The sequence below is a fragment of the Podarcis pityusensis genome, assembly GCF_964106645.2.
Source record: "Podarcis pityusensis genome assembly, chromosome: 15".
Lineage (NCBI taxonomy): Eukaryota > Metazoa > Chordata > Lepidosauria > Squamata > Lacertidae > Podarcis > Podarcis pityusensis.
The window spans coordinates 15,296,215-15,320,802 of NC_138040.1; the positions used below are offsets into that span (position 1 = coordinate 15,296,215).

General features: G+C 47.1%; 1 protein-coding gene across 1 annotated transcript; it reads right to left on the minus strand.

Annotated features, from left to right (window-relative positions):
- Nucleotides 1-891: 891 nt before the first annotated feature.
- On the minus strand, nt 892-23,558 carry LOC308464582 (S-adenosyl-L-methionine-dependent tRNA 4-demethylwyosine synthase TYW1-like). The gene is made up of 16 exons (XM_080984008.1): nt 23,406-23,558; nt 21,992-22,131; nt 21,165-21,305; nt 20,462-20,563; nt 17,963-18,157; nt 16,478-16,738; nt 15,616-15,750; nt 13,952-14,066; nt 12,344-12,396; nt 11,939-12,057; nt 10,168-10,277; nt 9,670-9,847; nt 8,122-8,257; nt 6,607-6,717; nt 4,019-4,186; nt 892-3,193 (listed from the first exon to the last, which is right to left on the minus strand). Exons 1-16 carry the CDS (start codon nt 23,407-23,409, stop codon nt 2,972-2,974), a joined length of 2,190 nt encoding a protein of 729 aa, XP_080840134.1. The 5' UTR covers nt 23,410-23,558; the 3' UTR covers nt 892-2,971.
- Nucleotides 23,559-24,588: the final 1,030 nt, after the last annotated feature.

Below are 24,588 nucleotides of genomic sequence, written 5' to 3' on the forward strand. Positions count from 1 at the left end.
ACCCACAGGAGGGGAGGGGGCTCTTGTGTTCAGATTCTGCTTGATGGTTTCCTACAGGCATCTATTTGGCCGCTGTAAGAACTTGGACTGATCCAACAGGCCCTTCTTTTGTTCCAAAGCAGGGGTCAGCAACCTTTTCCAGCCGTGGGCCGGTCCACCATCCCCCAGACCTTGTGGGGGGCCGGACTATATTTTGAAAAAAAATATGAACAAATTCCTATGCCCCACTCAGAGATGCATTTTAAATAAAAGGCACATTCTACTCATGTAAAAACAAGCTGATTCCAGGACCGTCAGCAGGCCAGACTGAGAAGGCGATTGGGCCACATCCAGCCTTAGTTTGCCTAGCCCTGTTCCAAAGTCATCCAATGTGTCATCACTGCAACTCATGGGAGCAAATTCTGCCCATGTACCTGGGGGAAAAGGGTAACGACCTGTGTCAGATCTGAATCTTCAGCTTCTTTGGATGGCCCAGAATTTTATACATCATGTATAATTTTATACACCTTTGTCAAGTGCTCCCCCCCCCCCCAATAAGCTTATTCATTTCTGAATATGTTTGGAATTGCAGTTGTTTCCCCGCCAGATTCCCTGTCAACCCACTGGCTTGAAAACAGTGAGCCGTAAGACATTTCAGGAATGTAAAGAGGGCTTATGCGTTTATCTGTCAGGAAACGCTTCTCGCCATATAGATAAGGCCGTTTCCTGTCCGTTTTCTTTTTGAAAATGTCAGTGTACGTACGCGCCTTCAGTATGAACCGCACCCTAGCACAAAAGACCCTTTCTTGAAACTTTGCGCATTTTGCTGCCAAAATCCTGGCACGCCGCCCCTGCAAAGAATACTTCCCAACTGAACGCCTTTGGAACGAGAGGAACCACAGAACAGGCAGCGGCATTTGGGCCTCTTTTATCTCAGCTTGTAAAGGTTTTATCATTTTACCACAACAGCAATATCAAAAGTTACCGTAGCTTTAGCTAAAGGCGGATAAAAAAATGGAAAGGCCAAATGCGTAATTTTTAACAACTTAATTGGACCCTGGGGTGTGCCATATCCTTCCTGCTGGGTAAGGAACAGCCTTTTTATTGAAGAAATCCGGGTTGTCGTTTATGCCCGTCATATTCCAAACAGCATGGATGAACGCTGGGATTTCTGAACTGGGGGTGAAATGAGAGTTTTTGAGCACCTGATGGATGGAGAGTTAGGGGGTGACTCACATTGGGGGTGACTGTGAGGGGCCAGTCACTGCCTCTCAGCCCAACTTACCTCACAGGGTTGGAAAATTGTAACGCAATATCTGTTTTAAAAAGACCAGTGTAATAAAACCAAACAGGGGTAGATAACAGAGGACAAGGCCCAGAAGGGGACCCCAAAACTGCTGCAGAAAATTCATTTTTCGCACGGCGCAATTCCTAGACAGAAATGTGTGCCGAGTTGGGAGAGTAATAACACAAGCCAGAGATGGGTTAATAGTTTTTACTGCAGCCCCAGGAACTGGATTCAGCCACCCCCTCAAAGGCATCAGGTGGCTCATTTTACTTTGCCTGAGTGGTTTGAAATCAAACCTCACAAGCAAAGGAACAGGCTGCTGCAGATGATCTGCTGATGGGCAGTGCCTACAAATCCCGCCTTCAGCAGGGAGCCGCATCATTTCCTAACGTCATATGGGCGTGGCCCATCCGGGATGGCCTCATAAGGTAAATGGGAGAGGCCTGGTGGGACAAATCCGGCCCAGAGTCCAAACATTTCCTGTGGTAGCGCCATCCCCTGGCAGAACAAGCAAGGAGCTATTATTCCATTTAAAACTTGCTTGCCTCTTCCAATGCCTGAGCAACTGAAGCAAGTGTTTCAAAAACGTTCCCTGACCCACACATGAGGGTCCTATGGTTGTAGCCACAGATATTTGATCTCTTCGGCCAAAAGGGGAATTTCACATGAATGCGGCACAGCCTAAGGCAACCTATTAGGAAATCTAGTTTAAAGCAGTATCAGATAGCTCTATATGTAGGGCTGCTCTAAATGTAAGGGGTGAACGTCGCCTTAGTGTAAGCACACCGTGGTGGTTAAACCAGATCAAGTGTGGCAGAATCCAGTTAAGCGAGACAGACCTTTGATAAGCTGCCAGCACCCAAATTTAAGGCAACTTTGTTTTCTGTTTCCTGAGAGCTGAGCCAGGTTACCCAAAGAACAGAGACCCCAAAGGTAGCGTAGAGTTCAAGGGCTTGGCTTCTTGCTTCAGGCGTGACACCAGAAACACAGTTCCCTCATGTTCCTGCAGGGCCCAGGTCTGGAGAGACGCCCAAGCCCCCTTTGGGACAAAGTCCACCATCCACAATCTGGAAGAACGAAGCATGCCAAGGGTCATTTTGGTGGGGTCTATGATCTTCCTACCTCCCCTCCATCCCACAGTGCTATATAAAATGGAGCAAAAATCACCTGTGGAAATGCAACTGGGGAATGTTCAGGGGTGCAAATTTCGCACACAGAAACCCACGGAACCACTGACTACGTGGCAGGAATCTGACCACACCGAAGGGATCAATTGAGAAGGCAAAAAGGCAACACTGGGTTTCCAGGACTGCAAACAGAACGAGGTGCAGTTATTGCCCCCGCTTGGGGAGGGGTGAGAGGCACAAAGTTTTCAGGGTTACCTTTTGCTCAAAAATGACAAATTGCTCTTGCCTGCTTCTTCGAAAGCACACTGCTCATCAGTGAGTAGAGCAGAAGATGAGAACCCACCTCAGATTTGTCTGGTGGTTATCAAAGACCTCCTTGCAAAGGTTTCCGAGGCTAATGAAAATGCTAAAATCTCCCTGAAATGATCTTAAACCAACCTGGCTTTCTCAAGACTACAATTCCCATCATCCCCCAGCCAGTATGATGAGAGTTGTAGTCCAAATCAACTGGAAGGTGAAGGCTTGTCTGTAGACTGTGGCTCTAAGAGGAGTTCTGGCTGTTGTTGTTTTGAGAGTGTCAACACCCCGAGATGTCCTTGGCTTTGTTCTTCCGTTGGAATCGGGTGTCCGTTGGGTCAAAGCCCCTTTCCTTCGCCCCAAAGACAGCCCACTGAGGAGTCGGGGCAACATAGTCAGCCGAGGTGAACGTCTTGGCTCCCCCGCTCTGCTCGTACTGGCGGAAGAGGTCCTGAAAGCGATCGTAGTTGATCCAGGTGTGCCACTCCCCGCTGATCTTGAACTGCAAAAGGAAAGGGAGACACATACCCCCATGAACCATTGATCGTCCCCCTCCAGAAAAATTGTTTTTTTTTTAATTAAAAAAACAACAACGGGACAAAGAACAAAAGATCAAATCAGAGACAGCAAGCTCAGTTGGCACAAGCTTGAGGCTTCAAATTAAATTCTGCCATATCAACAACAAAAAGATGATGACAGTCAGGACTGCAAAGTCCTGACCAAACTGTGTGTGCTATAGAATTCCATTATCCGATTCAAAATTATAGTGCCCAGGTTGGGGTACACCAGAGTTCCCCCTTGATGATTTTGATCAAGGTCAGGGTGAGACGTTCTCTCCCTTCCTTGGAGAGGTAAATAAAGACTTATCAGTTCCTTTCCCCCGTGACTACACCTGACCATTTTCTAAACACTATTTGTGCCTTTGTTTGATCTACCATTTTCCCGACGTTTGCATCTGCTGTAGTTTTTACAATATTGTTTTAATTGGTGAGATGTTTGGGGTTTTTTGTTTTTTTTTAATAAATGGATTTTATTTAGGATAGTGCTTATTTTTTTGCCAGCTACAGAAAGCAACCCAGTCCTTCCCATCTCAGCAGGGTACAACCACCGTCGACACGTGGCTAAGAAGTACAGAAAGATGTTTGTTTTTGTGTGTGTAAATATTGATTTACTGTCACTGCCATGAAGCGTTTTGAACTGTGTTACGATTGAAAAGCAGCGAGCAAAGAAAAAAATATATAAGCTGAAGACATCTTCGCAAGCTTAAGGATCAGAAACTTGAGGTCGACAGTTCAAATCAATGGTGGCAAAATAAGGATCCGCCTACCTTCTTGTGGGCGATCAGGAGGCAGTTGGAGTGCTCGTGCTCGCAGGCGATTTCGTAGTCCAGGAGGAGGTCGACCAGCTCCTGGACAAAGTGCCCCACCTCCTCGTGCCACGGGATGTTGGCCATGGTGAGGTTGCTGGCCGAGCTTTCTCCACAGTAGGTCACACCCTGTCAGAGAAAGAGGAAAACATTTCAGGTCTGTAGAGGAAGGGATAGGGAAACTGGTCTGGGGGTCACATGCGAGCCAGCACCAAATCACATCGTTCCAAGTTGGACTTCTCTTTATTAGCAAGAACATAATCTACACAGGCTTGGTAGAGTGCCAGGCCAAATGAGCACAGCAGTTCATCTCTGTAGACCTTGTCTCATGGATCAGTTGCCAAGACTCAAAATCCCCATCTTCCAACAGCCGTCTAAGTTCCCGCCTCTCCAGGGCTTTTTCCTAGCAATCAGAGACTGCACTTGTGTGAAGCCAAACTATCCTCCGCCCTCTTCATGCCTCTTATGGTTCTGGGAGACCAGGAGGGGGGTGGAGCTTGACGCAGAAGAAGGGGGAGATACCTAGGACTCTCCACCAGCCTGACTCCTCTCTGCCTCTTGGCCTCCCTCCTCCCCTGTTTCAGCTTCTGCCTCCGAGTCTGGGCTTCGCTCTGCCACAGATTCTTTCTCCCTTCTCATTAAACCATGTTGCCTCTTCAGCTTTTGACACTTCCTTCTCCCGGGCTTCTCCCTCTGGTCACTTATCGTTGTCCCACCACCACTCCCCGGGCTCTGAGCCTTCTTCCCTTGGAGGTTTCCCAGCTGGTTCCTCCCACCATTTCTCTGTGTCCAACCAGTCCGGGACTCAAGTGGTCCACAACACCCACTCTTCCCAGGCCACACCTCTCACCAGCCCTGCATCACATCCTCCTTGTTTGGGCCTGGCTGGAGAAGAGGGGACACATTCACACTACACGTTTAAAGCACTACAATACCACTTTAAATAGCCCTGGCTCCCTGCCACAGAGAATTCTGGGAGCTGTAGTTTGTGAAGAGCACTGAGAGTTAGGAGGCCCCTCAGATAGCTACAATTCCATGAGTTCACTGGGGACAAGGATTGACTGTTAAACCACTCTAGGAATTGTTGTTCTGGGACAGGGTCTCCTAACACCTCTCGGCCCCCTATATAATAATAATAATAATAATAATAATAATAATAATAATAATAATAATTTATTATTTATACCCCGCTCATCTGGCTGGGTTTCTCCAGCCACTCTGGGTGGCTTCCAACTGAATATTAAAAACAATACAGTGGTGCCCCGCAAGACGAATGCCTCGCAAGACGGAAAACCCGCTAGACGAAAGGGTTTTCCGTTTCTGAGTTGCTTCGCAGGACGAATTTCCCTATGGGCTTGCTTCGCAAGACGAAAATGTCTTGCGAGTCTTGAGATTTTTTTTTCGCTTTTCCCCCCCTTTATCTAATCCACTAAGCCTTTAATAGCCTTTAATAGCCTTTTAGCAGCTAATCCGCTAAGCCTTTAAGCCTTTAATAGCCGCTAAACCGCTAATAGCGCTAATCTGTTAAGCCGCTAATAGGGTTGCTTCGCAAGACGAAAAAACCGCTAGACGAAGACTCTCGCGGAACGGATTAATTTCGTCTTGCGAGGCACCACTGTACAGCATCAGACATTAAAAACTTCCCTAAACAGGGCCGCCTTCAGTGGTCTTTTAAAAGTAAAATAGTTTTTTATTGCCTTGACATCTGCTGGGAGGGTGTTCCACAGGGTGGACGCCACTACTGAGAAGGCCCTCTGCCTGGTTCCCTGTAACCTCAGTTCTCGCAGCAAGGGAACCGCCAGAAGGCCCTCAGCGCTGGACCTCAGTGTCTGGGCTGGATGATGAGGGTGGAAACGCTCCTTCAGGTATACAGGACCGAGGCCGTTTAGGGCTTTAAAGGTCAGCACCAACACTTTGAATTGTGCTCGGAAACGTACTGGGAGCCAATGAATATCTTTCAGGACCGGTGTTATATGCTCTTTGCGGCCACTCCCAGTCACCAGTCTAGCTGCCACATTCTGGATTAATTGCAGTTTCCGAGTCACCTTCAAAGGTGGTCCCACATAGAGCGCATTGCAGTAGCAAACTACGGCTCCCAGAATTCTTTGGGGGAAGCCTTGACCAAAGGCCCATTAAGCCCAGCAGAACAGCCAACCAGGTGCCTCGGGGAAGGCCATAAGCAGGGACACAAAGGTGACAGCCCTCTCCCATCCCTTGAACCCAGGAACAAGCAAGTCAGCCATACTGCTGTTGGACAGGGAGACTCCACTCTGCCAGCAGTGACAGATCCCCCTCTCCCCTCCACAAACCCACAAACTATTTTTGCAAAGGCCGGTCTGAAGTGCAAACAAGAGCAGCCAAAGCCAACCTGCCCTTTGGGTATTTTGGTGTGCTTTTTGGATCCAGGCCCATGCAAACCATCCCTGCAAAGTGTTAGCTATGCAAACTTTCATTGTTTTGGTAGGCTGAATTTGCACCCAGGGAGGGTGGAGGTGGTGGTGAAGTCTGTTATGAGAAGGACGATGCCACCCTGATGATCAACAACTCACTTTAACCTCGATAAAATCCGGTTTGCCAAGAGACACCAAGTCAGAATAGGCCTTCAGTTCCTCCACGTTCCAGGCTTTCACCAGCGTGAGCCGATAGACAGTGCGCTGTTGCTGACAGGGGAAAAAGGAAGCGGGTTCAAATTAAACTGCGCCACATCAACAACGAAAAGAAGGTGACAGTCAGGACTGCATAGCCCTGATCAAAACTGTTTGCACTACAGAATTCTGTTATCTGACCACATTTTGAAAGCTGCAGATAGTGAGCTTTTCGGTCACACGCAGTGGAAGAGGCCACAAAGTGAGAGAGGAAGACTAAGGTCACACTAACACCATGCACTTAGACACTCATGGCTTCCCCCAAATAATTAAGGGAATGATAGTTTGTTAAGGGTACATTAATAGAATTGTGATGTTTTATATGAGAGTGTAGCTGATAAACATTTAAATAAACAAAATTGAACATAAATAAGAATTGGGGGGGTGAATCCCTAGTCACCCTGGGGTAGGGATAGGCAAACTCTGGCCCTCCAGATGTTTGGGACTACAATTCCCATCATCCCTAGCTAACAGGACCAGTGGTCAGGGTTGATGGGAATTGTAGTCCCAAACATCTGGAGGGCCAGAGTTTGCCTATGCCTGCCCTGAGATCTAAAAAGGCAATGCTAGCAAATATGAAATATTGTGCCAGGCATGACACGGAGAGGTGGAGGGGCTATCTGAAAGACCATATTCTTCCATATGAACCTGCCCAGGCTCTGAGGTCTTTGGTGAAGACCCTTCTCTCAATCCTGCCACCCTCACAGGCACGCTTGGTGGGGGTGCGGGGCAGGGCCTTCTCAGTGGCTGCTCCCAGACTTTGCAACTCCCTCCTAGAGAGGCTAGACTGGCTCCCTTCTTGTCCTGCTGCCGGCAAGTGAAGACTGTTTTATTCCGACAGGCCTTTGTGGACTGGCTGGTTTTTTTAAGGAAAGGGCTTTTAATAAGACTGTGCTGTTTTTATTATAACTGTATTTTTTAAAAAATTGTTTTTTATATTGTCTTAATCCTATTAGAGATTAATTACTCTTTAACGATTGCCTTTTATATGTTTTTAGCTTTTTCTGTTGCATCTGTGCTGCTTTTAACTCGTTTGAGCCACCCTGGGAGAAAGGTGGGATAAAAATGCATAAAAATTGATCTTCTAGAAAGAACAAAGCACATGCTGTTATGTTTCTCGTCTTAAGTTTTGAATAAGCAGGTGCAAATCTTACTAAAGCTCACTATCTGAGCACAGTTTAGCAGAAGCCAGACCCTCTGGAAAACATTCATTGCTTTTATTTAAATAATGGTTGTAAAAAATAAAATGTGCTAAAAAATAAATAAATGCATAATCATTTAATAATAATAAAAGTAATAAAACCTGAGCTTTTGGCCTAGAGAATCAAGCTGAAATGCCTTCAGCCTGATCACAACCTTTCACTTACCTTATTGCAGCAATGGAGGGTGAGAGGAAATGACAACAATTGAACAGGGTACCTTTTCTGCCAAGGCTTGCAAGCTGTCCAGAAACCTCTGCCAGAAATCCTTGAAGAGAGGCCGGTCGATCTTCTTCAAGCTGTCTCTGGTGCCTGCGTCGACGCTGACATAGAGCTGTGTCACAGGTTCGAGGCTCCTTTTCGGCAGGAGGGGAAGGGAAGGGAAGGGGGGGAGGCCCCAAGAGAGTTTAGAATGCTGTATCCAAAGAAAAATCAAGATACATTTCCCCCTCCCTCGCAAAGGAAAAAGAGCTTGCCTAAAGCAGGGCCAGGGAACCCTTTTCTAACCCAAGGGCCAAATGCCCTCCTGATTAACTTGCTGGGGGCCACACGCCTGCAGCAAAAAGCAGGTGGAGTGATGGATGCTTCGTACAGTAAGCTACATTCCACACATGCAAAAGTCTAAGGTTCCTGGACATATCCAGGGAAGGAAGAGAAATTGTCACAGGTCAAGGAAACATTTCAGCAAGGCATGAGAGCATAAGAAAAACCCTGCAGGATCAGGCCAATAGCAGAGGGCCTTCTCGGTGGTGGCGCCCGCTCTGTGGAACGCCCTCCCATCAGATGTCAAGAAAATAAACAACTACAGTCATACCTTGAGTTGAATTCGCTTTAGGTTGAGCGCGTTCAAGTTGCGCTCCGCGGCAACCCGGAAGTAACGGAGCGCATTACTTCCGGGTTTCGCCACTCGCGCATGCGCAGACGCTCAAAATGACGTCACACGCATGCGTGGTAGTGGCGAAACACGGCATGCGCATGCACCATCGCATCTTGCGTTCCGCTTGGGATGTGAATGGGGCTCCGGAACGCATCCCGTTCACATCCCAAGGTACTACTGTATCTGACTTTTAGAAGACATCTGAAGGCAGCCCTGTTTAGGGAAGTTTTTAATGTTTGATGTTTTACCACTTTTTCATCTTTATCATCATCACCATCATCATTCTGTTGGGAGCCACCCAGAGTGGCTGGGGTACAAATAAATAATAATAATAATAATAATAATAATAATTATTATTATTATTATTATTATTATTATTATTATTATTGTTATTATTATTATTATCTAGTCCAGCATCCTGTTTTCACAGTGGTTGACCAGATGCCTCAATAGGAAACTTCCCAAGCAGGATTTGAGCACAAGATCAACCTCCCCTCCTGAAGTCCTTTTTTCCTGTCCTGAATCTTCCAACATGTTTTAGGAGAGAGGGAGAAAATCTTTTCTCTATCCACTTTCTCCATGCAATGCATGCCTTTTATAAACTCATATCATGTCACCTTTTGCTCACCTTTTCTCTAAACTAAAAAGTCCCAAACGCTGCAAGCTTTCTTCATAAGGGTCACTGCATCCCCTTGATCCCTCTGGCTGCCCTTTTCTGAACCTTTTCCCAATAATTCTGGTCTCTCAGCCTAAGCTACCTCACAGGGCTGCTGTGAGGGTGAAACGGGGAGGCAGAGAACCCCGTATGCCATCTTGAGCCCTTGGGAGAAAAAAACCACAGGAAATAGATGGAAGGATAACGAGAAAAGCAGCTTCTCTTCCGGGCCTCACCTGATTTCCTCTGGGAACTGTGCATTTGTAACTAGGAAGCTTGAAATGTTCTTGCGATGGAGCAGCTTTAGGAAACGGTTGATTTCGGGGTACATGATTGGCTCCCCAACAAGAGACAGGGCACAGTGCTTGGGTTCCATCCCTTCTTCAAAACGGTCGCTCCTCACGCCCGGGACACCTGCAAAACGGAGGAGAAGAGGAGGAGAAGAGGGGTCTCTGTGGGCTTGCGCAGATGTAGCCTAAACAGCTCCACCCACTGAGGGACTGGAAGAAAGAAGCTGACAACTGGGAGGGAGGGGGGAGTAAGAACCTGGCACCCAGAAATCTCCACGTACTTGCAATTGGATCTGCGCCAGTAGCAAAACGCGCCTGGCACCTGGGGAATTTCGAACATGGCCTACTGGCAGCGGTTTCAGGCAGTTTCTCCCACTCCTGCTTGGAGATGCTGCCTAGTGATTGCAAGGCACTGAGCAAGAGCACAGGCAGCCCCTGGAATACCTTTGAATTGCTTAATCAGGCTCTGGTGGTTCTCAATGGCCTCCTGCAAGATCATTTCGGGAGGGTCCATTTTCCACCGCCACTCTGTGCCCACAGGGTTTGTGTGGTGCCTGAAAATAATTTAATATGAATTAAATATACACTACACCATAGTCACTGTGAATAGATTGTACTGTGGTACCTCAGGTTAAGTACTTAATTCGTTCCGGAGGTCCGTTCTTAACCTGAAACTGTTCTTAACCTGAAGCACCACTTTTGCTAATGGGGCCTCCTGCTGCTGCCGCGCCGCTGGAGCACGATTTCTGTTCTCATCCTGAAGCAAAGTTCTTAACCTGAAGCACTATTTCTAGGTTAGCGGCGTCTATAACCTGAAGCGTATGTAACCTGAAGCATATGTAACCCGAGGTACCACTGTACAAAGCTACCTCCCCACCCATATAAGGCACCCCTCCTTCCCTCTGTAAGAAAAGCCTTAATTAATCAAATCAAGTTTTCAGCATTCTGTCCCCATTAGTGGACAGTAAGATTTAGGCCACATTCACGTAGCACTATGATACTACTCTAAGCAGTCATGGCTTCCCCCAAAGAATTCTGGGAGCTGTAGTTCATTAAGGATGCCGAGAGTTGTTGGGAGAGATCCCCATTCCCCTCCTGGAACCACAATTCCCAGGCTTCCCTGTGGAAAGGGATGATTAAACAATTCTGGGAACTGTAGCCATGCGCAGGGAATATTGGGCCTCCTAATAGCTCTTAACAAACTACTGCTATCGGGATTCTTTGGGGGAAGCCAAGACAGTTTTAAGTGGTATCATAGTGCTTTCTAGCTATAGTGTGAATGTGGCCACAGATTCATAAGAGACCTGCTGGATCAGGCCAACGGCCCACCTAGCCCAGCATCCTGTTCTTACAGTAGCCAAGCAGATGCTTGTGGGGAACCTGCAAGCGGGATTCAAGCGCAAAAGCACTCTCCTCTCCTGTAGTTTCTGGCAACGGGTATTCGGAAGCATTAATATGGAGGCAGAGCAAAGCCATTGTGGCTAGTAATCATTGACAGCCTTCTCCTCCTGCATTAATTTGTCCAATCCTCTTTCAGGTTGGTGACCTCCTGTGGCAGTGAGTTCCACGGTTTAACTTTGTGCTGCATTAAGAATAGATTTCTTTTATTTGCCCTGAATCTCCCAATATCCAGCTCCACTGGATGTCCACAAGTTCCAGTGCTATGAGAGAGGATGAAAAACTTTCCTCTATCCACTTTCTCCATGCCGTGCATAATTTTATATGCCTCTATCATGTTGTTGCTTCTTACTTGCCTTTTCTCTAAACTAAAAAGTCCCAAACTCTGCAGCCTTTCTTCAAAGGGGAGTCGATCACATCCTCTCTCTCTCTCTCATATAAAACTTGGCCACCCATTGAAAACCAGTTGGCTGCCAATACAGGAAATTTTACAAATGGCGACAACTCTGCCGCCACAAAAACCCATTTCTGGGTCGTTCCCCCAAAAGGAAAAGATACCATCATAAGAGGAGTGGCCTGGCTAGGGCCACCAGCAATGGCAGCTAAATGCAAACCTCCCTGTGCAGGAGCAGTCTATCTCCAGCTCAAAAGGTACTCAAAAGGTGAACCACAGGGGAAGGACAATGCTGTCATGCCTGGCTTGTGGATTTCCCAGAGGCAACTGGTTGGTCACTGCAGGAAAAGAGAATGCTGGACTGGACCAGGGGGGATGGGGCGGGCTTTGGTTTGTGTCCACAACCCCTACCCAGTTTCTCACCTCCAGCAGAAGACGCACTTGTTGGCGCAAGCCAAGCTGGGCGTGGTCTCCAGGCAGCGATGGCTCTCAATGCCATAGAAGGTGTGCTTGTAACAGCCGCCTCTCCCACGGAGCATCGACTGGTGGGAGGCAAATAGAAAGCAATACGGTTAGACAAAAATCCCCAAAGCTAAAAATGCACTGGAATCAAAACACATCCAACTAGCAGAGATTATTTATAGGAGGCCTTTGCGGAAGAGGAAAGGCATCTCTTAAAAAGGTGGGCACAATGGAAGGGATGAGGAGCATCTATGGATCACAGCTCCTGCCATTCCTGACCACTTGGCCATGCCGAAGTGGTCTGGAGGGCCACAGACATTCCTCTTCACTGATTCAAGAATCCACCCAGGGAAGGACATTAAATACCTTTGTCCACCGACAGAGCTTCACTCCAGAGTGGCTCCCAATCAACTTGTAGCCTGAAATCAGAAGAGAGATTTGTTTGTTTTCTTGAGCGTAAGGAGATCTAGCAGAAACACATGGCTAAAGGAGCCTGCACCAACCCTCATCCTGTGTTTTAGCCTGGCTGGAAACAGGTCCTTGAACTCTGGAAATGCCTATTTGCTTGCCTGGATGGAGAACAGAGAGGGCTGGGTGAATGTGAAGAAACGAACCTACCATACAAAGGTAAAATTCACCGGCATGTGCTCAACCCTGAAGGCTGCTCATAAGGGAACCAGTGTCAGAGGGTGTGGGAATCGGCAGCAACAACAGCACCTAACCCCAACCCTGCCAAGTGACCCCTGGAATGTAGAATTATTCCTGAGGGAACATCTCCACCCCCATCGTTCAGCCCGAACACTGAGGTCCTCCTCTGAGGGTCCTCTGGTGGTTCCCTCAGTGCGAGAAGTGAAGCTACAGTGAACCAGGCAGAGAGCCTTCTCGGTAGTGGCACCCACACTCTTTGGAACACCCTTCCATCAGATGTCAAGGAAATGAGCAACCTTTAGAAGACTTATGAAAGAAGCCCTGTATAGGGAAGCTTTCTAATGTGCAGTGTTTTACCATGTTTTTATATTTGTTGGAAGACGCCCAGAGTGGCCGAGGCAACCCAATCAGATGGGCAGGGTACAAATATTAAAATCATTATTATTATTATTATTATTATTATTATTATTATTATTTATTAGGAGGAAGCTCTCAAACTCACAATATATTTGCAAATATCCAACCTCACTTTCCTGAGGTTGGCACAGTTGCTTGAGAAAAGAGAGATACAACAACCAGAACAGAAAAGGGCATGCGCCTCAAAAGGATCCATTTTCAAGCACCTTTTACCAACAGGGGCAAGATGCCACAACTGCATTTGTGCCTGGTTAGGCGCTGTGGGTTAAACCACAGAGCCTAGGGCTTTCCGATCAGAAGGTCGGTGGTTCGAATCCCCGCGACGGGGTGAGCTCCTGTTGCTCGGTCCCCGCTCCTGCCAACCTAACAGTTCGAAAGCACGTCAAAGTGCAAGCAGATAAATAGGTACCGCTCCAGCGGGAAGGTAAACGGCATTTCCGTGTGCTGCTCTGGTTTGCCAAATGTGGCTTAGTCATGCTGGCCACATTACCCAGAAGCTGTACGCCGGCTCCCTCGGACAGTAAAGCAAGATGAACGCCACAACCCCAGAGTAGGCCTCGACTGGACCTAATGGTCAGGGGTCCCTTTACCTTTTACCTAGTGGGCTTCCCTGAGGGCATCTAGTTTGGCCAGAACAGAATGCTGGACTGGATGGTTTGACGCAGCAGAGCTCCCCTTAGGTTCAAGAGCTGCTGATCAGGAGAGGAAAACTGAGACTGGAGAACCTGGAGACAATTCCTGCCAATCACACCCAGCTTTTTCCTGCCAATCATGTCCATTTTTCTTGCCCAGGCAGGCCAAGGACAGGTGGCAAGCTCCTCAGCCTAGGACAGATGCACTTCCCCCCCGCCAGGTCTCCTTGCACCCTGGAGTCTCCTGCCCTTTGGGCCTCCTTGTAGTCCCCATCACCTTGTTTCGTGAGGGCATCCCGCAAAGCTGGCGTGATCATCTCTCTCAAGGCATCCTCTCCTCTCCGCTGGAGCCGCCCCGTCTTCTCGACCTCTCGGTCCAGCTCACGCTCTCTCTGCAGAGGGATAGCAAAACCAGGCCTCACTTTCTTCATTAGCAGAAGCAACAGAGTGTTAATGAGCAACAGAACAAACAGATCGCCAGCCCCATCAAATTCAGGGAAGGCACAAACATTCTCTTTAGCATTGGTCCTAGAGCAGAAGGATGAAGGTACGTCTGCAGCTCTCCATAAGAACCCTGCTGGATCAGGAGAGGCTTTTTTGTGTTATGGAACTGTAGAATTGGAATAGAATGCCAAGGGTCATCTAGTCCAACCCTCTGCAATGCAGGAATCACAGCTAGAGAATCCCTGACAAAAAGCCATCCAACCTCTGACTGAAGCCCTCCCAACGCAGAAGAGTCCACCACCATCAAAGGGAGCCCTTTCCTCTGTCAGACAGCTCTTACCCTCAGAAAGTTCTGCCCAGTGTTTAGTCAGAATGTCTTTTCCTGCAATTTGAATCCATTGGTTTGGGCCCTACCCTCTGGAGCAAAAGAAAACAAGCTTGTTCCATCTTCCATGAGACAGTCCTTTAGATATTTGAAGATTGCTATCACATCTCCTCTCAATCTTCTCTTCTCCAGGCTAAGCATACACAACTCCTTCAACTGTTCCTCATAAAGCTTAGTTTCCAGACCCTTGATCACCCTCCTCGGCACACGTTCCAGCTTGTCAACACCCTTCTTAAAGGCAGCCATTTTGTGATATACCCCACTCTCACAGCAGCCATTTTGTGACTGGTGCCCAGGACCCTTTATCAGAATTCCAAATTTACCAAGCGGCCCTCAAAAGGTTGGCAAGCCCAGGGATATGTCAAAGTGTTGGGGCCTGCTTTCTTGCTTTCTGCACTACTAACTCTTTCCATCCCAAAAAATGGAAGTGTGATATTTATTTATCGGATCTTCATTGGTACCAAGGAGAACAACTTATAGGAGCCAAACCATACCATATACTGGACACAACCTCTCTACCACATGCTTCGTTATCAGTGTAAACAATAAAACCATATCAAATTGCATGAAAACCGCCGCGCTTCTTTTGCCCTCTCATCACTTTGAACTTGTCAGATTATTTTTCTAATACCGGAGTCTGCCAAACTGTGTTGTACCACTGGTCTAGGATTAGAGGCGTTAGGGATTTCCAAGCTCGACTTAAACCCTGTGATTGTCATCTGAGGCCCTTTCTCAGGAGTTCTGGAGGGTGGCAAAACAAGAACGGGCCTTTTCTGCGGTGGCTCCCCATTTGTAGAATGCTCTCCCCAAGGAAGCTTGCCTGGAGCCTTCATTACATATCTTTAGGGGCCAGGAGAACGCATTCCTCTTTAACCAGACCTTTGACCATTAAACAATCTATGTTCTTTTAAGTGTGCCGGGGGGGTATTCTTTATTATATTATGCATTTTGTGTTCTTAAGTTGTAAACCACCTGTGATCTTCGGATGTAGGACGGTATTAAAATTTAACAAATACTAATAATAATTTAGGAACAGCTGTATACAAGTATTTTTATAAATGAACCAACGAGAACACACAGCCACAGGGCTGAAAATAAGAGTTCACCGTTACCTGGGCTTTCTTCATGTGGCCCATGACTCTGCCCAGGTCTTCCACATCCACCATCTGGTTCGCACCCTCTCCCTCTTCATTGCCAGAATCCTCTTCGCTCGTGGTCTCAAAAAGCTCCTCCTCCGCCACCTCCTCCTGTGAAAACAAAAGAGGGCTTGCAAATGCCACACGGCCCAAAAACACCCTGCTCTCCTCCACCCACCCACCCCCACAAAAGGCCACTAGGCTGGATTTATTTCTTTATTTTTACATTTATATCCCACCTTTCGCTCCTCCAATGAGCTCAGGGTGGCATACATAGTTCTCCCCCCTCCTCATTTAATCCCCACAACAATCCTGTGAAGTAAAAAAAAAAAACGGTAAAGGACCCCTGGGCGGTTAAGTCCAGTCAAAGGTGACTCTGGGGTTGCGGTGCTCATCTTGCTTTCAGGCCCACAGACAGCTTTCTGGGCCATGTGGCCAGCATGACTAAACCGCTTGTGGCACAACTGAACACCATGACGGAAACCAGAGCGCAGGGCAGGGAAACGCCGTTTACCTTCCCACCACAGCAGTACCTATTTATCTACTTGCACTGGAGTGCTGTCGAACTGCTAGGTTGGTAGGAGCTGGGACAGAGCAACGGGAGCTCACCCTGTCGTGGGGATTCGAACTGCCAACCTTCTGATCAGCAAGCCCAAGAGGCTCAGTGGTTTAGACCACAGCGCCACCTGCCTCCTGCGAGGCAGGTAAGGTTGAGAGACCGTGATGACCTCCCTTGATCTGGACACTGGACGTCTCTTGATGCAGCCTAGAATCGCATTAGCTCCTTGTGCTGCAGCATCACACTGTTGGCTTGCTGTCCACACCCAGTCCCACTCACCCTCTGCTCCTGCTCCAACGATGTCTCCTGCCCAGCTTTCCTCTTGGAGCGGCACTTGCCCTTCTTACACTCCCCTCTGCAGGCCGCCTTCTCCCCTCTGCAGAGGGCCTGGAGCCTGGCCAGGAACTTGGCCTCCCAGGCCTCAAAGTCGGCCTCCAGGCTCCCATGCTTGCTCTTCACCACATTGGCATCCCCCAGGGCACAGGAGAGGACCCGCCGGGCCCCTAGCATCCACAGCCATTTGTCAACGCTCCTGCCCACCTGCGGCGGAAACACAAGAGACCTGGGCGTAAGCAACGTAGGAAGCTGCCTGAGTGAGACCGTGACGTTCGTCTAGCTCAGTTTTGTCTGCACTGACTGGCAGCAGCTCTCCAAGGTTTCAGACAGGGGGACATTCCCAGGCCTACCAGGAGATGCTGCCGGGGATTGAACCTGGGACCTTCTGCATGCAAGGCAGACGCTCTGTCACTGAGCTACAGCCCTGGGGAAGGCAGACCTTTAGGTGATTGAGTCCTAAAACCATCAATATGTACCTTGCCACCCTTGTCAAAATAGCCCACCAGGGGTAGGGAGCTAAAGATCTGGCCCGCTGGTGGAATCCTGCTATACGTCCAATTTAAAAGAAAGAACAAAATATATTGTAAGAGCAAATGCAGGTGGTGGGATGGTATTAGTTTAAAAACCACCAGGTCTGTCTAAAAAGCCAGGACAGTCCAGCAACAAGTCAAAGATGACTGTTATGGGATGCTCTTCCTTGCAAGTTCTTAAGGGAAGATTGGGCAGAAATCCCCTGGAGATTCTTTAGGGGCAGGATTTGCTCTCTGAGGGTAACAGGTCAGATCAGATGATCCCTTGAGCCCTCTCCCTCATCTCAGTTTCTCATTGACTATTTAATTACTTATTTCATAAAATTCATACACCGCTCGATTGTAAAAAAAACAAGAACGCTTTTAGCAGGCGCCAAAAATAGTACAGCAAAGGCGCCTACCTGAAATCATTAGGCAGGGAGTTCCCAAGTGCAGCTGCTGCTGCACAAAAAGAGGGATTTCTTCCAAATGTGGAATGGGTATTATGTGGCCCCCGTGGCAAAACTAGTTTCACCAATTGAAGTGGTCAAGGGGGCCTATATGGGAGACGATCTCCTGGGTAAACTGGACCCAAGTTGTAAAGGGCTTTAAAATACTAATAGTAACAGCTTGAATTTGACCTGGAAGCAAAGTAGCAAGCAGCGCAGATCTCTGAGCAGAGGTGATATATGCTGACGTGGCCTCACTCCTGTAAGCAATTGTGCTGCAGCATTCTGCACTAATGGCAGCTTCTGGATCAAGTGCAAGGAAGCCTCACATAGCAGCAGAATCTGCTCTCGGAGGGCAATGGGTCAAACTAGATGTCCTCCTGTGACCCACCCACCCACCCACCCACCGCATCTCAGTTTCTCACCAGCTCTCAGTATCAATTCTAGCAGGAATGACAAAAGGGACTCACGGTGTTGTAGTGATCGGCATAGAGAGAATTCCCCAGGCCAAAGACGGCATATCTCAAGCCCTTCAGGTACGTTTTGCCAACTCGAAAGTCACTGGATGCTTCTTCTAGCCACTTGCAGAACCACATGGCATTCTCTGTCGGCTTCCCATCTGTGTAAGTGGCAACTAAGAAGGCGCAGATGTTCTTGCTGCTTGTCTGGAGAGATTCCCACCAAATGGGGAAAAAAATTCTCTGTTATTATTTTTACGCCTCTCCCTCACAGAATTGTAGAGTTGGAAGGGATCCCAAAGGCCATCGAGTCCAACTCCATGCAATGTGGAAATCACTGCTAAGAAATATTAACTGCATGGAGTACGGGTTTTCTCAATTGTATGTTTTAGTTCACTAACCAATTACCGTATTTATCGCCCCATAGGACGCACCACCCTATAGGACGCACCTAGTTTTTTTTGGGGGGGGGAAGAAAAAAAATTATTTCCCCCCCGGCACGGGGCTGGCACGGGGGAAGCCTGAGCTCTTCCCCCGACCCCAGCCCCCAGAACAGCCTGCTATCCGCAAGCCTAGGGAGCCGCGCCGGTCTCCCCAGGCTTGTGGAAAGCTGCGCAAAGCCCGGGCGCACTCTTCAGTGCGCCGAAGGCTTCGGAATGCAGGCAGCTCTGCGCAACCTTTGGGAGCCCGGCGCGGCTTGGCGCCGGGCTCCCGAGGGTTGCGCAGAGCTTCCTGAAGCCTGGAGAGTGAGAGGGGTCGGTGCGCACCGACCCCTCTTGCTCTCCAGGCTTCAGCAAAAGCCTGTATTTGCCCCATAGGACGCACACACATTTCCCCTTCATTTTTGGAGGGGAAAAAGTGCGTCCTATAGGGCGAAAAATATGGTAAACAGTAGAGCGGCATAAAACGGCAGACGGAAAAATAAGTAAGTCCTCTAAAGCAAAATGCACCTTTTCTCCCAAGTGATTAATTCACTAGATCTGCATAAATTTGCACCTCAGAAAATAAGTGAAGACTTCTAAAGTGAAATGCATCACCTGTCTTTGAACAAAGCTCACATCCATTGCAGGAAACGCTGTCTCAAAAGAGGAACCCCCTTCTGCTTCTCTTGCACACAGGGCAAAGGCCCTTGTTAGCTACAGATTTAGAAGTACTGTACTTGCATTTAAATATCATATTCGAGTTTTTATGTCTGCTGACCCATTTCACCAGGGGCACCTTTTTAAGCCAATCGAAATGTTTTTAAATCAATTACACAGTAAATATTCACAAGTTTAAAGAGTTATCATCACTCAATTTGTACATTCTTGGCCATCGGTCCGTAGTCCCCAGTATGTGGCATCTCTGAATGCCCAGAGCAGGAGAGGGAAATCCTTTTCAGCCCAAGAGTCCTGCTCAGGAGGCACTGATGGCCACCAGCTTGGATGGCTTTAAAACAGGATTAGACATGGAGGAGAGGGCTATCAAGGGCTACTATCCATAACGAAAGCTATGCAATGCCTCCCCAGTTGGAGGCAGCAATGCTTTCTGAATACCAGTTGCAGGAAGTGCTCTTGCACGCAGATCCTTCTTGTGGTGTTTCCCGCTGGTGCCTGATTGGCCACTTTGAAAGGAGGATGCTAGACTAGATGGGCCCTCATTGGCCTGATTCATGAAGTGCTTCAGTGGTGGGCGGGAACCAACGAAAAGAGTGGGTGTGGTCAGAAGCAAAAGTGAGCAGTGAATGCGCTTCTTAGTTTTGTAGCGTAGGCTACACTGTAACCCTTCCAACATACGATCAATATACTATCCAGGCAAGCTGTTCAAGGCCCCATTCCAGGCCAGAGGTTCCTCATGTTATAAACATATACACTTTTGCACACCCCTGCAATATACCGCATTTTTCACTCTATAAGACGCACCCGACCATAAGACACACCTAGTTTTTAGAGGAGGAAAACAAGAAAAAAAAATTCTGAATTAAATGTTGTTGAAGAGACTTTGTGCGGCTATCCCTGAAGCCAGAACAGCAAGAAGGATTGCTGTGCAGCAATCCCTCTTGCTGTTCTGGCTTCCGCAATAGCTGCGCAGCCTGCATTCGCTCCTTAAGGTGCACACACATTTCCCCTTACTTTTTAGGAGGGAAAAAGTACGTCTTATAGAGCGAAAAATACGGTATGCTATTAAGACAGTCAGTGAAAGCGAGTTTCATCAGGTTTCCCCATTTCCTGAGGCCCATGCATGTGTGAATCAGCTTTGGAGGTTGCCAACTTTTCTCCTGAGAGGAGTCCATACATGCTTCCTACAGATGGACGTTGACAATGGCTTCTACAGATGCACTTTGTCCTGGAAAAGTGTTTATCCAACACTGCAGCTACCTGGCAGGGAAAATTGCACTTCTGGAACTTCCCCTGCCACACAGCCGTTAAGAGCACAAGAGCCTAGTTAAGTGAGAGAGCTGGCAATGCCTGAGGTGCCTCCAAGCCGGCCCCCACCAAAGAAAATGAGAAGAAGGGGAGAAGAGCGACCAACCTCATCTCCTAGACAGTCGTCTGGGTCATAGTCCTTCATGTTGATGACTTCGGCAGGCAAGTTAAGGGAGGCAACAGACTCAGCAAGTATTGACGCAAATCTCTGCAAAGAGAAAAAGAAAATAATTATAACAATATTTATTCAATTTCTGGGTAGGTTGCAACAATTGAAAATACAACATTAAAAACATTTTTAAACAAATCACAGCTGCAAGAATAAGGTGGTTTCTAAATAGATTATGTGTTTCTGTGTGTTTGTTTGTATTGCTGTAAACTGCTTTGATATTGTAGCACAGCAGTGCGTATATGTGTCTTCAGTAAATACTTTTTTATTGTATTTGTTTATTTATTGCACTTATTCTCCACCTTTTTCTCCAAGGAGCTCAAGGTGGCATTCATGGTTAATCCCCACAACAACCCTGTGAGGTAAGTTAGGCCAAGAGGCAGTGACTGGCCCCAGAGCATCACCCACTGAGCTTCATGGACAAGTGGGGATTTGAACTTGTGATCTATGGTTGCAAGGGGTTCCATGGTCTAAATCAGAGGAATTTCAAATTTTTATTTCAAAGGAGAAACGAATAAATGAATTAAGTTCCTCTGAGCACAAACAGAGTGCCTTCCCCCGAACAATAAGAGCCACCACCACACCCACCCAAAGGAGAAGACTCACTTTTTAATCTCACTGGTTTTATCACAGCACTGACCTTTGCTGTTCCAGTCTGAGAACCAAAAAAAATCTTCACCCCGGTGACATGGACTTTGTCAGTGCTGGGGCCTTTCTGCTCTCCTACAGGCCCTTCTGTAGCAATTTGGGGAAGGCTTGATTTTCTGAGTTGATTTCTATTCTGCAAAATAAGAAATATAAAACTGTAGGAGTCCTAAAGCATCAGTCTTCAACCAGTCCAGACCCAAAACACATCACTGACTCCCAGGCTGCAACATGGGACCCACATTTCCACTTTTAATTTATACATCTGCAGCTTACATAGTCTTTCAACAAAGTTGAAATTAATTAAGTCAAAGTTTGGCTTAATTTTATTACATATGTATAATACAAATAATGAAATAACACCTCCCCCCCCACACAAACCACAGTATGCAACAATTTGGAATGCATGAGATACTGAGAATTTAATAAATGTTTACATTAAACTGACATAATATTTATTTTTTACTTACTTGTTCTTTGATTATCAGTGTATGTTCTTCATTTGATATCCCCAATCTAGATACAGTATGTATGTGCGGATTGTACTAACTTAATAACTTTTAATTTTAAATGGATGTAGGTGCCAATTTATTTATGGAAGTTAGCAAAGTCATTTTCCACAATATTTGGTAGCTACAGTACATACAGTATCAGGATCAAAGGGGTTATACTGTAACTTCTATGTAAACCAAAATTGTTAATAAATATATATATATACTGAATAGTTCTAATATGTTCTTTAGCAGCCACCATGCGCTAGGCCCCTTCTTCAGGAAAGGTCACCAAGAACACCAAAGATGCTGGAACAGTGGGGGAAAGTACCTGCTTTTTGGTCTTACTGACAAACTGGATGCAGAGCCAAAGGCTGATCCCAAACACTGCTCCAGAGTACAAGTAGAATCTGTTCAGCCACAAGAAGGCCAGGTGAGCATAGAGGCTGCCCCACGTCTCCATGGTCATATCTGGAAGAAAGCAAAAATGCAGTGGACCTGTTAAACAGGCCTGTTTAGAATCACGGCGGAACACAAACATCTTCCCCCAGCCTTTGAAACTTGAGGTTTACAGTATTTTAGGACCCACACTATTCTTCTCTCTTAAACAAAATGTATATGCTACTTGATTGTGAAAAACAAAACAAAACAGTTTGCAGTTTGCAAAACAGACTGCAGTTTGCAATAATATATCGATACAGAAAATAGGGAGTTGGCTCTTGCTGCCCAACCCCCCAAGGGACTGAGTCCCCTGAGTCCATGATGGGTCAGATGGTTGGATGGAGGCAAGATGCAGTGAAAGGAAGGCGGTTCTTTATTTTTCTGTTGCAACAGAGTTCCCCCCTATTTTCTACATCAATATTCATGTGATTATTGTTTCCAACTATTTTAATGTTATCTACTTATTGTTTACGGACGCAGGTGCCACTGTGGGTTAAACCACAGGGCCTAGGACTTGCTGATCAGAAGGTCGGCGGTTCGAATCCCTGTGACGGGGTGAGCTCCCATTGCTCGGTCCCTGCTCCTGCCAACCTAGCAGTTCCAAAGCACGTCAAAGTGCAAGTAGATAAATAGGTACCGCTCTGGCGGGAAGGTAAACATCATTTCCGTGTGCTGCTCTAGTTTGCCAGAAGTGGCTTAGTCATGCTGGCTACATGACCAGCTGTATGCCGGCTCCCTTGGCCAGTAAAGCGAGATGAGCGCCGCAACCCCAGAGTCGGCCACGACTGGATGACTGGACCTAACGGTCAGGGGTCCCTTTACCTTTACTTATTGTTTATTTCAAAAAATTTATATACAGTACAGCTTGATGGTAAAAAACAAACAAACCAAAACCCTCAAAGCTGTTTACAAAAAAGATAAAACAATAAAATTACCAAAACTAAAAGCAGATTAAAGCTCGCATAAACTTTCTAAACATCGGGTAAGCTAAAAACAAGGTTTTTGCAGGTGCTGAGAAGGGTACAGGGAAGGCAACCTGTCTGATGTCAAAGGGCAGGGAAGGACAGGTGCTGCCACACTAAAAGATCAAATTCTACAACTGCGGAGCAGGAATTACGTGAAATTGTTGCGGACCATTCTAGGACACGAGGGCAAAGGGTGGGTAAAAAATCAAACAGACCATAATAACAACAACTGGGGTAAGCACACACAGAATCTGTTCGGTTCCTTCCCCAAAACCCCAATGCCAACTGAGTTTGAAAACGATCTCAGGGCTGTTTCCCGAGCAGGCACGCAGTCCTTACCCATCTCTAGGCAATCGAGCGGCAGCAACAACCACAGCAGCTTCCAGCCTAGCGGGTGGAAAAGAGGTTTACTCTCGAGGAGCAGCCCCACGAGCTCCTGGAAGGGGCCATCTTGCCCACCCCGCGGGATTCTGGGAAGGCTGCATTAACCCCTTTGAGGTGGCAGTTTCTGCAAATGTCTCGCCCCTTATCTTGTTCCTCAACGAATGTTAAAAGATTTCGATTGCGGATCGCGGGCAGGAAAGTTTGCCTCTCCCCCGCCCGACCTTTAAGTCCCATTGAACTCAGAAGGGGGTTACTTTGGAGTAAATCGTGTCAAGAATTTGGGCGGCTAATTTTGCAGTACCCTCCTCCTCCTCCCCACCCAATTTTATTATTTACCGTACTGTACTTTATTTACGAATCGCTTCCCAGGAAACAACTCAAAGCGATTTAACAACAATAAAAGCATAAGCTCCCCTGATAGTGTCCCTGACAAGGAATTTATTTTCATTTTTCTGAATGAGAAAGCAAAACACTCAATACTGTACAATTTTCCAGAAGATGTCTTGTTTTAACTAAAGACGGAGCTTGGAGGGAGCAGAGAAATTCCGTGTCACTGTAAAACATGTAAAACCATCACAGCAAAACAACCAGAAGTCTATGATTTCTGGCGGAATCTATGGTCCTGTGTCAGAATTCTGATTATTTCACTCGTGTAAAAAGGCCATTGGGAGGAGGGTGAACTTGCTAAATCATGAAACTCAGAAATTAAAATCACATCGAACTTGCTAAGTATGTATGAGGATGAAAAGCTGGTCTTGTTGACATTTTCATATCCACACCTTCTGAATTCCCTCTTCTGTATCAGTATTAAGTGTATTTTATTGTTATTATGTATTATATTTATATCCTCTCTTTTTCTCCAAGGTGCTCATTGTCGACCATGGTTCTCCCCCTCCTCAGTTAATTCCCACAACAACCCTGTGAGGGAGGATAGACTGGGAGGCAGTGAGTGACTGGCCCAAGGTCACCCAGTGAGCTTTATGGCCAAGTAGGGATTTGAACCCTGGTCTCTCGCACATCATTCTGTCAGCACATAATTGATTTCATTGGGGCATGTTATGACCGGGAGTCTCAGCAAAAACAACCACCCTAAATCGGTTAAATTACGGTTTGAATAGATTTATTTTTAATTGTTTCA

Excerpts from the sequence above, each read along its gene's own strand:
- LOC308464582 (XM_080984008.1), bottom strand. Across the intron at positions 12,058-12,343 it reads AGCTCTGTCGGTGGACAAAG|TCGATGCTCCGTGGGAGAGG; the intron begins GTATTTAATGTC and ends GCCTCCCACCAG. Across the intron at positions 10,278-11,938 it reads AAGTGCGTCTTCTGCTGGAG|GCACCACACAAACCCTGTGG; the intron begins GTGAGAAACTGG and ends AATTATTTTCAG.